The sequence below is a fragment of the Ornithodoros turicata genome, chromosome 3 (assembly GCF_037126465.1).
Source record: "Ornithodoros turicata isolate Travis chromosome 3, ASM3712646v1, whole genome shotgun sequence".
Lineage (NCBI taxonomy): Eukaryota > Metazoa > Arthropoda > Arachnida > Ixodida > Argasidae > Ornithodoros > Ornithodoros turicata.
The window spans coordinates 43500729-43519345 of NC_088203.1; the positions used below are offsets into that span (position 1 = coordinate 43500729).

The 18617-nt window shown below is 43.1% G+C and overlaps 1 protein-coding gene across 1 annotated transcript; it reads right to left on the minus strand.

Moving 5' to 3' along the window:
- Positions 1-2626: 2626 nt before the first annotated feature.
- On the minus strand, positions 2627-15975 carry LOC135389401 (uncharacterized). Its single transcript, XM_064619454.1, has 9 exons — positions 15902-15975; positions 15211-15282; positions 15083-15149; positions 14810-14857; positions 14683-14721; positions 14548-14598; positions 14276-14472; positions 13920-14034; positions 2627-2862 (listed from the first exon to the last, which is right to left on the minus strand). Exons 5-9 carry the CDS (start codon positions 14711-14713, stop codon positions 2627-2629), a joined length of 630 nt encoding a protein of 209 aa, XP_064475524.1. The 5' UTR covers positions 14714-14721; positions 14810-14857; positions 15083-15149; positions 15211-15282; positions 15902-15975.
- Positions 15976-18617: the final 2642 nt, after the last annotated feature.

The following is an 18617-nucleotide window of genomic DNA, read 5'->3' on the forward strand; positions in this document are numbered from 1 at the left end:
CGAGCCGCAAACACGGCGAAACACGTGTCCTCTGGTGCTGCCGCATCGTTCCATGAGTATCTGTTTCTCTGCGTGCAGCCATAGAAGCCATGTTAATTTGTGAGTTTGAATTTCAAACACGTCTAGTATCATTTATTTGTTTCTTTAATGGCTTTTTTCCTGCATTGTAGTATATTTAGTATATATGTAGTATATATATATGTAGTATATTTTTATTATATGAAGTATATTTTCCTTTTGTATATTATATTATATATGCATAGTATATTTAACTCAAACGTTGCCTGCCTGCGTACTGTTGATGAGGCCCAACAAGGCCGAAACAGCTGTCCAGTACTGGCATGGCGACGTTTGAGTTACAAACATATGCTATACGTGCAGCCAAAGAGCTCTGGCTATTTTTTTTCTTTTATACTTCACTGGCTTTGCACTGGGCTTTCAGTGAGTGAGTTATCTCACCCTGACGGGAGGAATCACGTGTTACGTGACCTTCTGACGCCATCCACTCAAACCAGTGGAGTGCAGCTGTAGCCTCCACAGTTTCGCCACGAAAACCACCGCCCCCCTTGACCACGTGATCATCCGTAACGAATCACGACAAAATAGCCGGAAAACGGCGCCAAAAAGCGCGCGCTGGCTGATCGAACTGCGCATGTGCGCTGGCGTGCCCTCTCCACACCCTCTCACTCATCCTCTCTACCCCCCCCCCCCCTGTTCCGAGCGCTTCGCCAGGCCTTCTGCTAATATTATCGGGAAGCAGAAAATGAAAATCCAGAAGACGAAGGAATTCACATGTACAAATTTATTGACACGGTAAACATATACACAAGAAGCAACATTTGAATGCAAGTAAATTTACACGATTATTACAGAATACTGCAGAATAAATAGAGAATAAATAGTGCCGAGCAACAGAAAGCGTGACTATCATATTATACAATCCTTAAGGGAACCTATTCGGTTTGGAGAAAGTAGATATTATTATACATATATATAGCACGTGATGAGTCGCAGAAGCCATCCGCTTCATCCCAGCACAACTGTCGAATTTTCTGGTGACAGGGGCCACATGCTCGCGGATCGCAGGGCCACGAACAGCTGTCGGTGTCTGAATGAAAAAGAAAAAAAAAGACAAGGGAACCTGTTAATAATATGGTAAACCCGAGCACAGGCAACGTTAATCGGCTGAATACGCTCTGTAAGACATGCCAGCGTTACGCGCCTAATGTCGACTAATGGCAAAATTGGAGGAGCCCTGCGTACGCGATGCACGCTGTTTTCCTTTTCATGCACACCAGTGTATTAAACATCAGACACATTTAAATAGCGGAACAAAACGCAACAAGTAACGCCACGCAGAATCATCAACCAGATCATGACTGATAACCGGCAGAAAGTGATGTAATACGGGGCAAGGCGTACCTCCATGCACACAGTTAGGCGACAGTATTAAACGTCTCATCACTGACATCCATCATACGTTTGTCTGCTTACCTTTCATTCAGGCGTCCGTCCATGGCTCGAAGATCTTCGAAATCCACGAAACGAAATCACCGCCTGCTCACATACGTAGACGCGCGCTACACAACGGTCAGACGGGTCGGCGCCTCGGAGAAACGAACGCGGGCGAATCCACCGGTTAAATGAGCCTCAGCCAATCATGATCGAGAAAGGTCACGTGGGGGACCGGAGCCAATGGAAAGTAAATAGCCGGAATTTGGCGGGAAATGCCAGCGGCGACACTATTGTCGCGGCGGCGAAACCGGCATACTGTGCCTCCTCTGCTCAAACGTTGCCTGCCTGCGTCCTGTTGATGAGGCCCAACAAGGCCGAAACAGCTGTACAGTACTGGCATGGCGACGTTTGAGTTACAAACATATGCTATGCGTGCAGCCAAAGAGCTCTGGCTATTTTTTTTCTTTTATACTTCACTGGCTTTGCACTGGGCTTTCAGTGAGTGAGTTCTCTCACCCTGACGGGAGGAATCACGTGTTACGTGACCTTCGGACGCCATCCACTCAAACGTTGCCTGCCTGCGTACTGTTGATGAGGCCCAACAAGGCCGAAACAGCTGTCAAAACAGTACTGGCATGGCGACGTTTGAGTTACAAATATATAAGTTGAAATAAACGAATGCGGTTGACCACGAAAAATAAAGGTATTCAATAAAATTTTTGTTCCCATTGCTGTACCATTGACCTGTATGTAGTGTTTGTCGTCGAATTCAAAGTTATTGCATGTTAGGCTCAGATTCAGGAGTTCCGTGAGGACATAACCCTAACCGGGTTGATTCTTAAATGCACACTCTGCTGCTGCTGTTCCATCTGAATTAGGAATGTTAGTATACAGTGAAGTGACATCTAGGGTTGCTAACAGACAGTTAGGGGGAACGGTTATTTTACGTATGTCTTGAAGGAAATGGTTGGTATCCTTTACGTATGAGTCGAATTTAGACGGGATGGGCTTGAGGAGATGATCCACGAACGATGAAAGATTCTCAGTGGCTGTACCCATGCCCAAGAACTAGGGACAAAAGGTAAATCAGGCTTCACCTAAAACGGCTCCAATAGAGCCTGTGTATTCTGGAACGAAAATCGCGTGCTACATATTCTGCTGGCAGCGCTTTTCATTGCGTTGCGTTGCGCTTTGCATTTGCGTTCTCTAATGGCATCTTGCCTCTGCCAGGACAAAACTTTTGAGCAATTTTTTGGGCATGAATAGCGGCATCTTCAAGGTTCCATTCGGGTTCCAAATTTTGAACCTGTAGAGGAGCCCCATCGTCGCACGAGCAGGTTGCGGCGAAGCCTACGTTCAATGCCACGCGCAACCACAGGTTTGGGAAATGGCTCAGCGCAGAAGAGACTACAAGAGAAGACAAACAAGAAATAACAATACGGGGAGCAAAGATTTGTGTGTAATATCACGTGGTAAGGGTATAGGACATAACAAACTAAAAACTTGGCAGCCGTTAGGATAGGAGAACTAACATCGTTAAGGTTGTTATAAGGAGCAAACATGTGTAGATTATGGCTGTGACGAAGTCTGTTGGCATGTGCTAAACTGTGAGCAATCAAACAAAACTTAAAATAAAGGTGTGGTCGGAGTGAACGGCACAACAACAACACCACCAATAAATGATGACGATGAGATGGGGTGTTTCACTGCGGAGGTGTGTACCCTACACCACTGCACGTGGAACGTTATGTGAAGATGATGAAGGAAGGATGCAAATACAAGAAATAACTAAAATGAACGGCAGGAAATAGACCAACGACAGCTTAAGAAGACATGTACTACTTCGCACAGGAAAATGTGATATCTGAGGTTCTACGATGTGCTAAGGTTGTCAAACCAAGTTTAAGAGGATAAGTTCATAATTATAGACACCAATTGTCGGTCATAGAGAATGTACAATGACTCCAAATGCTTCGATGCAGTCATTGGGTCAATTTTTGAAAATTAGTGAAGCTACTTAAGTATACCATTTTAGTTAGCCATCCCGCACTGATGCGACCGGCTAAGAAAGATATCCGAGAAGCTTCGTTTTTTCGTTTCTTCTTTGTCGCTCTGTCCTTGTTTCACTTTTTTTTTCGGGGGAGGGGGGCGGGGGCTTATTAATACCTGAAGCCAATTTATGATACAGCTATAGAATGTCACGCTTCCTCGTGAACGCAGGAGCCTCTCTAGCGAGGAAAACGCAATTGTAAAAGGCGGTCACTTGGCCCATTTGTATTATAACGCATTACTCTGCTCTCTTTTGATCACAATAATGCTTGTTGCCTTGTCAATGTCATCTGCATTTATTAGATACTGTAGATTTGTCGTTCACCTCGAAACTACAACAACAAAAAAAAGTTAAGAGATCACGACTTTCTGTTGTCTGAGTTTGAGTTTCATTTGCGATTTTCTGGCGACTTTCTGTTGCTGTCATCTTTCAAAATGTATCTATCAAAATCCATCAAAATAAGCACAATTTCAGACAACGAAAAAAAGGAAAATATTGTTCTGCGTTCCTGTCTTTTATTTTCCATACTTAATACAGCCGTAGTGGATCAAATCTATCCCTATTGCAGCCTACTGCCGTGTGTTTTTCGACAGCCGTACTCTTGGCTCTTCTTTTCGTCTGTGGAGAGGGTGCTAGAAGCCCAAGCAGCACAATGTACTGAAAGTCAGGTGCAATAGGGGTGGACGGGTATGCGGAAGACCTTGAACATACTCATGAAACTAAAGAACATAAGACACGTACCGTCCACCCCTATTGCACCCGACTTTTAGTGCATTGTGCTGCTTGGGAAGTGTGCTGTCTTATCAGCGTTCTTCTGAAGATTTACAATCTTGATCCAGCCGTACATGCTCGCGCTTTCAGCAGACTATTTGGGACTGTGTTGTTCGCTATCGCGTCTTTTTTCATTCGTACATCTTTGTTTCTGTAGGTGTGAAGAAAAGTTACTTATTGACTGGTTGATAAGCAACTGCGTGCACCACGTAAAAGTCAGTTGTGTAGCATCGATTGCTAGTACGTATGAGTCGAATAAATACGAATGAACCACGATGAACATTTGATTTACACATCAGAGTTAGTGACGTCTTCATGTTGGGAAAAGCTTCGCATGGCTGCATATGCGAATGTCCTCCTTTAGCTTTGAAGCCAAAATAAACGGGGACACTTCCAACCACCATACTCAAACTGTGACGCAACGTTTGCCTCAGCTTGCCGTCGTCTGGATCTTTGGATGTCGTTCCCGATTTCCGTTCTTAGCTCACCTCGCGTCATAGAGTCCACATCTAACATGCGTGACACGCGCTGTTCGAGTTCGAGTTCGACACTTAAACGGGGCCTCTTTCCTCTAGTCTCTTAGATGTCGCCTTCTTCGGAGTACGTGATGTCACGTTTCTGATATCTCCTAGCCTGCAGCGCAGATGAATTTTCTTCTATCCTGTAAGACATTTTAGCCCATCCCATGCCGCGTCCCTTTTGTTTGTTCGACGATGATGTAGGTTCTCTATGGCGTAATTTTTCTTTTCTAGTCCTTGGCTAGAAAGCCATCCTAGCCAGAGCTGCTTCATGTGGCTCAACGCGGCGTGATGCGAAAAAACATGTATATACGGAGTCACGCTCTCCTGTCCGTACCCCTTGCATTTGGTTCCCAGATCAAGAAACATACTTAGGACGCTTAACGTCTCCTGACGCAGATCTTTCCCTGCAGTATCTTGCTCAAATTCTTTTACCACACCTCTGAAAAGATCCCATAACAACTGTGCTCGTTAATCTCTGGTGTCCGAGGAGAGGACTAGGGTCACAAGGCGTGGTAGATTCTCTAGAAGTAAATCGACATTCTTTCCTGTTAATGATCTGAATTTAGCAACTTCCGTTTTGCTGTCAGTGAGCAGTCTGACATTCGCACCAGATCCTTTTATAATGTCCACCAGCTTTCTCACGGACGTGTCTTTTCCTTTCGGGTGGCACACTTACTAGCAGTGTATACGTCCTGCATTTCCAAGAGCAGGTTTTCAAGAAGCCGCTCGACTATTCGTACCTTCATGTGCAAAACATCAGGGACAATGATGCGGGTTCTATGGAGAACAATGGGGGATGCCGCACTGAGGTTTTCATGTTACCATCACCTCAATCTGCATCTGCTTTCCACTCGCCGAATAATAACTTGTGTTTGTGTCACAATGATTATTGTTTGACAATTGATTATCATAATAATTCCTAAGAAGATCGTTAATCCAAGAGCTTATATGCATTCCATTACCGATGCCAAACAATTTAAGAACCGTTTATGCGACCGCTGGAGGGGCGGGGGGGGGGGGGGGTGACGTGGAAATTCGAGCGATCTGCCTGCCTACACTGGCGGTACTTTGCTCGGTGAGGGGACGAAGAGGGGGAGATGAAGAGGAAGGCTGACGCGTCTGGTTGACATGACCGTTGCGCTGCATAGTAATTTTTCAATTTCCATGTCGTATGTGTCGTCATTGTTTGTTCCAGGTGACCAAAATGTTTCTTGTACTTGTTTGTAAATAAATAAATTAGTCTGTAGGTCTCACAGCACAACAACCGTCCACCTTCCGCGTACAAATTCTTTTAGAGCGATAAATCAGCTTCTTTTGCGGGACTCGCCGATGTCACGCAACTACTGAAGTTTCTCTCTCGCTCTCTCTGTTCCCTTTTTTTTTTCTTACAGCGGCCGCAAACCGGCCACTGCTGCACGGCTCATGATGTACTCGTACCGGGGCATCAAGCGCGGAATTATTATTCTGTCTGTTGTTAAGCGCATATACGAAACATGCTTTCCACTGAAAAAAAAATTTAAACCAAAGCGTGCCAGAAAACCATGGATTACGTATGAACTTCTAGCACTAATTCGAAAAAAGTATGCGATGTATAACTCATTCCTTCAAACAAGGGAACCTCTTAAACTAATGGAATTCAAGAAATTGAGAAATCACGTTAATATCACGTTACGAAAGGCAAAGAAAGAATATTGCAATCGTCTCTTTGACGAATCTTCTTGTAAACTATCGGAGGTGGTTTGGAAAAATTTGAAGGGTATCATAGGCTGCACACGGAACACTAATGATATAGAAAGTATAGTGTTAGATGGACAAGTTGCCTCAGGGAGTGACTTGGCGAACATTTTTAATAATTATTTTGTTAACGTCGGAATATCATCTATCATTCCTGATTGTGACACATTTGACATTGACCACAATGTAGATTCACTATTTTTATTTTGTACAGACGTAGCTGAAGTACGTAGCGTCGTCGTTAACCTCAACAATTCTAAATCTACGAACACAGACGCCTTACAAATTAGACCAATTAAATTCGCTGTTGATCACTTAGTGTTCCCGTTGACGTTTATCTGCAACCTAGCTCTAAGCACTGGGAAATTCCCAGATTCCATGCAAATAGCCAAGGTAATGGTGCTTTATAAAGGAGGTGACAAAAGTGTGCTAAGAAATTATAGACCAATTTCTATACTGCCTGTATTCTCAAAAGTCCTAGAAAGTATAATCCATACGAGGGTTCTGAAATTTTGTGATAAACATAAATTGATTGTTAAGGAACAGTTTGGTTTTCGAAATGGATTACCAACTGAACATGCACTTCTCTGTCAAAAAGAATATATTTTAAACAACCTTGAGAGTCGCCTGTTCACATTAGGCATTTTTCTAGATTTCAACAAGGCTTTTGATTGCATTAATCACAATATTCTTGTAACTAACTTAAATTAATATGGAATTAGAGGTAAAGCACTAGAGCTTCTTAGTTCTTACCTTGGGTCTCGAAAACAAATGGTATGTTTGAAAGCAGGTACGTCTGTTACACTAGATCTGAAAGCCGGCGTCCCTCAAGGAAGTATTCTCGGGCCTTTGTTATTTATTTTATATATTAATGATATTGTCTCTATTGACAGGGAGGTGCAGTTCGTTATATATGCGGATGACACCACGATACTAGCTTCAGCTACTCAAGTGTCTGAGTTAGTATCGAAAGGTAATATTTTGTTAGAAAAATTGAAAGTCTGGACTACGAAAAATTGTTTGCATGTAAATACTGATAAAACTAAATATATAATTTTCAGACCCAAAAATAAGCCTTTTTCGTTGGTGTCGCCGTTATTTTTTGGAAACTTAAATAATCAATATGTGTTAATAATGTAAAATCTCTTGGCGTAATATTTTCTTATAATATGTCATGGAATGATCATTGGCAATATTTAACAAGTAAACTGTGTAAGGTAAGCGGTATAATAAGTAAGTGTAGACTAATCCTCCCAGCAAACGTGAAGTTTATGTTATATAATTCTCAATTTTTCTCTCAGCTCAGTTATTGTATCCTTGTATGGGGCACAACATCAAAAACCAATTTGCATAAGCTTGATGTACTCCAAAAGAGAGTCATGCGTATGGTTGAGGGATTGAATTCTACTGATCATTCAGAACATCCCCGTTATTTTATTCCCCCAATTCCATGCAGCAATGGGGTAGAGTATCGCCTGTGGCGATGAAACTCCCCACCCTCCAAGGTCGAAAATAAAGTTGTTGTTGTTTGTTTAACGAATTTGAGATTTTAAGAGTGGGCTCACTGCATAATTGCCGCCTACTACAGCTGTATGCACGGATGGTCAAAACGGGGAATTCAGGTTTGCGTGTTTTTTCTTTACAATACACAGAAAGCGTATACAGTTTTAGGACTCCTCCGTCATTTATCCCTCCATTTTGTCGGGCTGGATACGGGTTGCAATCAGACACACATCGACTGCCGTCATTATTGAATGATAGGGCATTCAGAAACATCAACATTGCCATGTTAAAGAACGTCAGCATCAAGAGATTGTTTCTTTGTTAGAAAACTGCTTATATGTAATTAGTGTTGTTTTTCCTTTGTTTGTGTTTTGCTTGCTTTTTCACCTATTATGCTTTGCCGTTATGATGATGTCTATGTAGTCTATTTTATGTCATTGCTGTCCGAATGTAGAGAAGCTATGGCCTTTGTCAAACCACTTGGGTTTTTTTGCCATAGTTTCTCACACCATGTGTGAAATAACATTCAATTCAATTCAATTCAATCTGTATCTTGTAGAGTTGCCCGCTTCATCACGGCTTCCGCGTTAACCACATGACAGACAGGAAGGCGAAAGCGATTACAGCAGCTATCAACGAAACCCGTACACAAAAGTAACGACTGACTTATTGTGTTGTTTGATTTTAGTGACTTTTTTTTTCCTTCCATACTTCATCCAATGAAATCATTCCTTGTTCATCAAGGTACCTACTGAAGATGATAGCACTGCGGTCTTGTCTTGAGTAGGAAGCATGCTAGGACGTCGCCAAAGCTTCTTCGCTCTACGCGGGTTCCTGCCGTTATTCTTGTATGTAAGAGCTTTTGTGCCCGTATAGCTCTGCGGCTGAGAATTCTGGGAGTCTGCGACGGGAGTACAAACAGATGGGCTCTCCTATATGTCCTCAGACTGCCTGTATGCCGTAGAACGAATAATTGCTAGAACGGTAATCCATAATCTGTATGAGAATATGCAAGTAATATATTACACATCCGTGAGAAAGCTGGTGGACATTATGAAGGGATCTCGCGCAAACGTCAGACTGGTCACTGACAGCAAAACGGAAGTTGCTAAATTCACATCATTAACAGATAAGAATGTCGATTTACTCTTGAGAATCTACCACGCCTTGTGACCCTAGTCCTCTCCTCGGACACCAGAGATGATCGTGCACAGTTATGGGATCTTTTCAGAGGCGTGGTAAAAGAATTTGAGCAAGATACTGCAGGGAAAGATCTGCCTCAGGCGACGTTAAACGTCCTAACTATGTTTCTAGATCTGGGAACCAAATGCAAGGGGTACGGACAGGAGACCCCGTATATACATGTTGTTGTTTTTTTTGCATCACGCCGCGATGAGCCACATGCAGCAGCGTTGACTAGGATGGTTTTCTAGCCAAGGACTAGAAAAGAAAAATTGTGCCTTAGACAACCTACATCATCGGCGAACAAACAAATGGGACGCAACATAGGATGGGCTAACATGGTATATGTTAAGGATAGAAGAAACTTCATCAGCGCTACAGGTGACCCCACGCACTGGGAAGAAGGTGGCATCCAAGAGACAAGACGAAAGAGGACACGTTTAAGTGTCGAACTCGAACTCGAACAGCGCGTGTCACGCATGTTAGATGTGGACTCTATGACGCGAGGTGAGCTAAGAACGAAATCGGGAACGACGTCCAAAGATCCAGACGACGGCAAGCTGAGGCAAGTGTTGCGTCACAGTTTGAGTAAGGTGGTTTGAAGTGCCCTTGCCCCTGAATTTTGGCTTCAAAGCTAAAGGAGGACATTATGATCGCATATGCAGCCATGCGAAGTTTTTCCCAACATGAAGACGTCACTAACTCTGATGCGTAAATCAAATTTTCATTGTGCTTGATTCGTATTTATTCGACTCATACGTACTAGCAATCGATGCTACACAACTGACTTTTACGTGGTGCACGCAGTTGCTTATCAACCAGTCAATAAACTTTTCTTCACACCTACAGAAACAAAGATGTACGAATGAAAAAAGACGCGATAGCGAACAACACAGTCCCAAGTAGTCTGTTGAAAGCGCGAGCATGTACGGCTGGATCAAGATTGTAAATCTTCAGAAGAACGCTGATAAGACAGCACACCTGCTAGCACCCTCTCCACAGACGAAAAGAAAAGCCAAGAGTACGGCTGTCGAAAAACACGCGGCATTAGGCTGCAATAGAGATACATTTGATCCACTACGGCGTTAACTGTATTAAGTATGGAAAATAAAAGACAGGAACGCAGAACAATATTTTCCTTTTTTTCGTTGTCTGAAATTGTGCTTATTTTGATGGATTTTGATGGATACATTTTGAGAGATGACAGCTACAGATAGTCGCCAGAAGATCGCAAATCAAACTCAAACTCAAACAACACAAAGTCGTGATCTCTTAACTTTTTTTTTGTTGTTGTAGTTTCGAGGTGAACGACAAATCTACAGTATCTAAAAAATACAGATGACATTGACAAGGCAACGAGTGTTATTGTGATCAAAAGAGAGCAGATTAATACGTTATAATACAAATGGGCCAAGTGACCGCCTTTACAATTGCGTTTTCCTCGCTAGAGAGGGTCCTGCGTTCGCGAGAACGCGTAACATCCTATAGCTGTATCATAAATTGTCTTCAGGTATTAATAAGCCCTCTCCTCCCTCCCCTCCCCCCCCCAAAAAAAATGAAACAAGGAGAGAGCGAGGAAGAAGAAACGGAAACGAAGCCTCTCGGATATCTTTCCTAGCCGGTCGTATCAGTGTTGGATGGCTAACTAAAATGGTATACTTAATTAGCTTCACTAATTTTCAAAAACTGACCCAATGACAGCATCGAAGCCCTTGAAGTCATTGTACATTGTCCATAACCGACACATTGGTGTCTATAATTATGAACCTATCCTCGATAAGCTTGGTTTGACAACGTTAGCACATCGTCCCAGTAAACCATACCTGTCCCAGTGACATTCTCAGGCTATCCCACATTGGATATTAGGATATCCCAGGTAGCATTCTGTAGAGCACAGCGATATCCCTGGGAGATCCATGAGACCAGCATTTGGGCCTCGGTTGAACTTCGCAGGAATGTCCCATTGACGTCGCTTTTAGCACTGCTGACCAACATGGGATGTACGTAATTCCTTTCGTTTACTTCAGCGTATACCGTAGTTACAGCTGTTTTAGGTTCTATTTCATATATGTAAATGATTATAATGATAGGGAGGTAAAACTGACACCGTGTAGAACAGCTGCGTGGGCTTAGGCGTCCGCTCGTTGGTGGTAACCAAGGTCGTGCTGTAGACTGGGAGGTGGTGGGTTCGAATCCTACCGCCGGCTGTGCTGTCTGAGGTTTTCCCTGGGTTTTCCGAAGACTTTCCAGACGAATGTCGGCACAGTTCCCCCTGAAGTCGGCCCAGGACGCATACTAATCCCCGTGTCCCCCACTCCTTCCTGCTGTCCTCTCTTCGTCTGTCCACATCTGTACGCCGCTCATAGCCACGGTTGCTTCGTGGCGCTAACACGCAATCAAAAAGAAAAAAAAAAGAACAGCTGCAGACGCATTTATTTACTGCAATTGCAATACTCTTGCATCACCATAGTGACAAATGAAAAATAAGTACACTAAGTATGCTCAGTAAAAATAAAATGTCAGTTTACACATAAAATAGGTGCCTCGCAGTTCAGATAATGGCATTCACTACACGTAAAAATGCTACAAGTTATGCAACAGATGATGTGCATGTGCTGCCAAAATAATCAGAAGAACATTGTTCTCCAAACGCTGCTGTAATGGCACACACTGAGGCACTCCAGTATAATATAGAGAACGTTTCACACAGCTTCTGTGTGCCCTTTATGGGAACGCCAAATTTCCGGCGTACATTTGTGTGAATCCAGGTAAACAAATTGCAAACAGTGCTGCATCTCTGCTACACTGAAAATGGCGAAACATACATGTACAGTGCTCGTTTGCACTTTAGGAAAACAGAAGTGAGCAAAAATGTTGTGTACTCTGCATCAGGTTCGAGAAATATTGAGATAAAAATATATATGTATGCGGCACAAAACAGAGAACCTTCAAACATCGTAACATACATTTGATTGATAGATGTGACAACAAACAGTGGATATATGTCCGTTCATTAAACAAAGCCGGTTAAGGTGACGTTGAATATTAGTAGCAAGTGAACGGTTATCGCTTGTCTCTGTCTATTTATACGGTGACAATTATAATTCACATGCCATTTGAGAAGTGAAACAAACATTTCACAACTAACAAACCTCGGATACAATACTTGTGGAATGACTATCAGGTACAGCATGTAGACATCAACTACATATTTAAAATGCAAACAAAGAAATGTCAAGGTCGAATATGATGCCGGGTTGGCAAGCACTCTGAACAAAATTGCACTTCCTTTTTCTTCGAACAGAAATGTGTGATGGCTGCACAGGCACTATTTTTACAGTCTACTCATACCAGGCAGAAACTTTCTAGTAGGCCTTCTTTGAGAGTCAGCTTTAACTGTAACGAATGGATTTTGCATGTCACAAATGGATCAAGCACAAATTGTCAATATGCAAACCGATTGTTATTGGTGATCGGATCCGCATAAAAGGCAAAATATCGATCCCGCTTACACTAAACTGGAGCAGTAAAAGTATTCTGAGCTGAAAGACGCAAGTTGGAAGGTACTTTACTGGTGAAGTGAGGGCTACGGCACAATAAATGTGCAGTACTACAATACATACAGGTTGAAGAAACCTACTTGATTAAAGAAAGTGAAGAGGTTCTACATAGAAGTGGTAAAAAGTTACGTGTGCAGCAAAACAAAAGCAGCATGCACAGCAAATCAGAAAGAAAACGAAAAGCATATGCACCCTATGTCACTTATCGGCCACGAGGCTTAGCAGGAACAAACAATCTCTGAAAGGTGACCTTACATTCGAAACTGTTATTACTTGTGATAGAGTGCTTGACTGTCTTTGGCTCATTTTCTTTCCTGCGATAATTATAAAGTCAAATGAAGTATTGATTACCTGCTTTGACCCTTTGATCGTTCTGCTCTTTCCCTTGCATGTCGTAGCCACTGTTTGATTTCCTGCTCGACTTCGTACCTTGTAGTTTGCGACAGCTTTTTGTGGGAGTGGATTGTTGCCTATATGAAAACAGGAAATGCAATATGTTGGTGCAAAACAAATACACATAGACCGAAGCGAAAATGACAGCTGTGTGGTGCAACGAAACAAATTCTTTGTATGTTTCACAATATCGTACAACAAATGAATTATGCAATATCTGTTTTTACTGGTGCCACAGACACACAAAAAATCGAATCTGAACAGATTTATTGTAGTTCTATAATTCTACTGTAGTCTAAAACAAGTGAAGAAACTGTGCAATCATGTAAGGGGAAATTAAACAAATAGGGGTTTATGAGATTTAAACTGGAAAAGTTAAACTAGGGGAAAACTAAATAGAGGATAGGTTGTTTGGGGTGGTTGATAGGTCGTTTTTTGTCCGCTAGTCTCGGACTTTTAAGTTATGGATCTGTACCACCAGCTCGCTTTCTACCTCTCTATTCTCTCGATAGGTTGACGTTTTGACAGCAGCGGTCTTCCACAAGGCTTCCACTTTAAATATAATAAAGCCATAATTTCCCTTATACGGTTTCCAAACGTCTTCACTTGTTATAGGAGTATATTCTATCACATCCATCTGTCGTAACCTATATTTACACTTCATTATACTGTAGTGTATGTAGATAGAAGTACTGGAGCACCAGTGCAAAATTATGCTTGGAAGGCAGAGGTCCTCGAATGACAACTTGCCCTTCTTCCCTTCCCAGCTGTACTGCTGCCCCAGGTGGTTTGTAAGAACGTATGCCATTATGCGACGCACTGCAAGCTTTGCTGCATTGTCCCCGAGGAGGGAGAGCTCCAGTATCTGTAAAAGAGATGTGCACACTCAACACTGCTGTGGTTTTGAAGCTTATCATTTGCTGGCAATGTGGCGGTGGTGATTAAATCTGATGTGAGGACACCTACTACTTTGCCATTATCTATTCTATTATTATTCTATTCTGCCATTATTCTATAATGCCGCCAAAAATTCTGAAATTCTGAAGTGTGACACTGTTCTGGGAATGTGTATCAGAAAAAGAAATACCGGAAAATTAGTTACTCACCAGCTGTTTTTGACGTTCCGGTGTAAGTTCCTTCTCAAATAACTGCAGTTCTTCCACAGAGTTAAGTGGACTTTCAAGCAACTTTGGAACCTCAATAAGGGAAGTCTGTAGAGGCACGAGGCTGGACAAAAGCTCGCTTTCTTGTTGCATTCCAAGACGCAAAATGTTTAGGCTCTTTAGGACCTGTTGTTGGAACTCTAACAAAGAGAAAGGCATCCAATTAGGTGCTGTAACTACAGTATATACCAACTTAAAAATGTAAAAGCAGGTACCGTAATATGGCAATGCCTGATGTCCCCTTGTCACGTGTTTGCTTGAACCACCTGTAATGCAGCGAAGCACACACGCATGCAATAGTGTCATATTTTCACAGCGGCAGTGCCACTTTTACTTCGCCACAATTTTACCTTCAGCTGTTGTACCTGCTGGGGTTTGCATATAGAGGCCTGTCATGACAAAGCATGCATTATTCGAGGTATGCAAGACTTGCTGCAGCATGCACACTGATCAGTTAAAATAAATTAAGCTAGATACCTTCATCAAGTTCACAGGTACGCTTGCTGCTTTCAGATGGTACACCACCTGCATAAGAAAACTCAATGCTGTTAATGTGGCGTCCATATATGGTACAAATTTTGCGTAGAATTCCATGACCATAACCAAACGCAGATATCAAACCATGTCTGTAACTGAGTTCTGGAAGGAGTGTGTTCGGCCCTTCTGTGCTCGCAATATGTGCACATGTATAAAAGCAATGAACCACTAAAATGGTAATCAAAAAAACTGCTATGGAAATAGATGGCTTACTGGGCAGTACAAATGGCTGCGACAATCAGTGGTTCTGTAGATCCCGACCTAGGAGGAGATTCTCCCCCTGAAAAGGTGTACATGGCGAGCTTTACCATAATTTATCGGCAATAACCTTGCGAGAATACCTGCATAAGAGATGTTTACGTTCGTACGATGTAGTGAAGGTTCAAAAGCAGGATGCTTTGCAACTTGTCGCCCTGCAATTTATATATCATGCAACTGAACATGCTGCATATATCAGTCTGATTTGCGCACTTGGAAGGTAGATTCATTAATCTTTTCTGTTCTATTTTGCTATTTGTGCTGTTGGAATTACTGAAGCACGAGTTCAAAAAACACATAACATAACACAAAATTACAGGGACGGCACAGTACAACATGACTGCCTTCTAACAGCTAACAGACGTCTGCTTTAGGTGTTTGTGGGGGTAGTAGCTCCACATCTCGCGGCGTCACCCAGAAATCCTAGTTCTTTCTTTGCGAGGTCCGGGACTGACTGGCCTCCATTATCTTCTGGGCCATTTTGTCTCTGTGAAAGGCCACGCAGTGCGCAATAGGAAAAGAAAACGGGAAAAAAAAAAAGGGATTTCTAGGTCTCTCGTCGAGACGTGGCGCCATGGCCCAGGTTGACACCTGAATCTGATATCGGTCAAATAAATTCGATTGTCTTGTGCTGTCCATGTAATTTTGTGTTACGCCATAAGTTTTGTGGATTCCAACTAATTCACTCACGCCCGAGCTTTCTTTGAGGAAGTGCGTTACAAGCGAAAATGTGGCTAGCATATATCGACGCACACCCTGTACTTCTGGATTTACCTGCATGCTGTGAGCCTCCATTGCGCTGTGGTAACTTGGTGGTGGAGCATTGTGTGCCAGGACGTGGTGTAGCTGCAAATAGTATTCAAACAATGTTCATGAATACTTCATTAACTTACCTTACTTAACGTTACCTCTACCAAAGTTGTCTGGTACCCGCGGGAACTGGTCTTCATCGTCTTCCTCGTCAGTGTCGATCACTCTTGCACGTCGGATTCTTTTTGACTGTAAGGGGCCGTCGTTCAGGTCGGAGTGGTACTCCGCACGAGGGAGCATTTTTCGTGCATCATTCCAGCTCGCTTGAAATAAAAATTTCTTTTATCGTAACATTTTCGAATTTAAGGAAATATCACTTACTGAATAAGCCTTTCACTTGGATTTCAAGGTCGTCACAGATGTCTCCAGGAGGAGAAGATTTTTTCACCATCTTGTCGACAATATGTGATGGATGGTTTGGCCACTTGCAGCGATTGTTGTGTATCCATGAACAAGGAACAATTCCAACCTCGTCTCGTTCAATGAAATGAACAATGGCGTATGCCATCTACAAGAGATGTTAGCATGTGCATAAACTGTCACACAGTACAAGTTCAAGTCCAAACTGATGGCACTAACATACGTAGACTGCAAGCTACTACTAAAAATGTAACACAGGCATTGCCACCAGATCTTGGCCATTGGGCAGAAGGACTAGCTTTCTCACATCACTAAGCGGCCAGACTTTTAAGCATGGATTTTTTGACACAATGTGAATGCCAACAAGAGACGATGAAAACGGCTTCTGATACAAATCTCGACTTGGAACAAGTTCGCAGCCCACAACACAAAGCTGCCCTGTGTGCCGCATAGTGGCAAAGTTTGCTATTTCAAACATTTGACCATTTCTCATGGCAAACCGATCCGGACCGCTTGTTGTCAGCGTGAATTTATTTGTTTCAAACGCATCGTACTGCGGCAGGGTGCACGATGAAGGTAATGGACCACGACTATGAGCAGATCTGGCACCTTCCATTCTCGGCTTCGATGACTCCTTGATACGGGCATTATGTTTCTCACTGAACCTATTGTAGAGCTGTGCAAGTGTTGACGATGATGGTTTTCGAAGCTTTCGTTTCAGGACCTGCATGTTATTTTCAATATCGAATGCACTGAATGAATCGAGGGGGCCGTGATTCAAAACATCCTGTGCCAAATGCAGAAGGTCATGAACGTTGTATGATACAAGATGATGTCCATACAACTCCGCGAACTTTCGCACGAAAGTGGAAAGCAACGCAGCAGCGTACCCATTTTCACTTTGGCAAAGTTCGTGCTTTGTGAGAATTAATGTCGCGCAGTGAAGCGTTAGGAAGTTGACATACAAAGACTGGGGAAGGACACCCTGCAGAATGACTGGCCCTGTGTACAGGAGGAAGAGTCTCAACTTCGTTGCCTTCCACCTGTCGATCTCCTCTACAGCCCTTGGCTTCCGAGCAAATTCTCGCGGGGTGTGGGTTTTCAAATTTGAGCATTTTGTGCTCAAAGCATTCCTTAGCGCGGGGGGCCAAGCCGCACTGACAAGGGGCCTCACAGCCAAAGCAGTATCATTTTCCTAACTACACCTAGGCACACCAGGTGCATATAATCTAACGGTGCAGTGCTTATTATGTCAATTGGCAGCTGCGTTAAGAGGGAAATGCCACGGTGGTGCTCAGGATCAAGCTGGTTTCTGAATGTGTGATCAGTTCTTAGGGATGACATTTCAGTGGCATAATATGACCGATTCATGTCGTACTGTCCCTCGTCTGTGCACTTGGCACAACCTGAGAAGCCGGAATGCCCCTTTATACAATAAATGTATGAGCGTGCCGGTGCGTCGCATATCATGCTTCTAAACACTACCCGTACCGTACAGCCACGAACAGAAATTCCTTCAGCAAGTAGGATCAGCATCTCATCAACAAATCTGCGCAGGTAATCTGCAGGAGAGGACGACTTTGATGTTCCTGAATAGGCACCGATGACGAAAGGTGGGATGGTGACAAATTCCTTAATTTTGCATTGAATGGGCCACAGCTCCTGTTTGGAGCTTTTGGAAAGTGGCAACCCATCTATATTAAAAACTAAGGAAACCTCAGCTGGGATCAGGGTTCGTGGTTTTCGGCATTTTCCGAAAAATGCCGGAAAAGACCCCCCGAATGATTTTTTTCAGATTCGGAATATTCCGAAAAAATCCGAATTTCTCGTATCTTGACAGCTGCCATTCCTGGAACCGCAAAGGGAAATCCCCTTGGAATCTCCCGTTGTCGACTGTTTCTCGAGCGTGGTATTATCTTCGGGCTGTGCCCTGACCTCAGCTCTGTTGTGCGGTCCGTGACCGCCTTTTGGCAGCACACGTACTTAGTGTCACACCTATCTTTAGTGAACTTACTATTCAGAACCTTTGTGGTCTGTTGTTGTCCGGTTAAAAAGAGATCACGAGTGTACGGAGCTCCCAAACGGTTTCAAAAGCCGATCGCTCATCCCCTGCCCTAGCCTTCTAGATCATTTCTGTGTTCTTTGTATTCCTCTATCTACTCCCTTCCAGTTACGACTTGGATTGACCCTTGTTTCCGTTCGTGAGGCACTTCAAGGCACTTCGAGGCACTTCACTGTATGAGGACTTACTCTTATTTGTTCTACGAGATGAATCTCGTATGGATGATACAAAAGCGCGAGTTTTTCGAATATGCTGTAT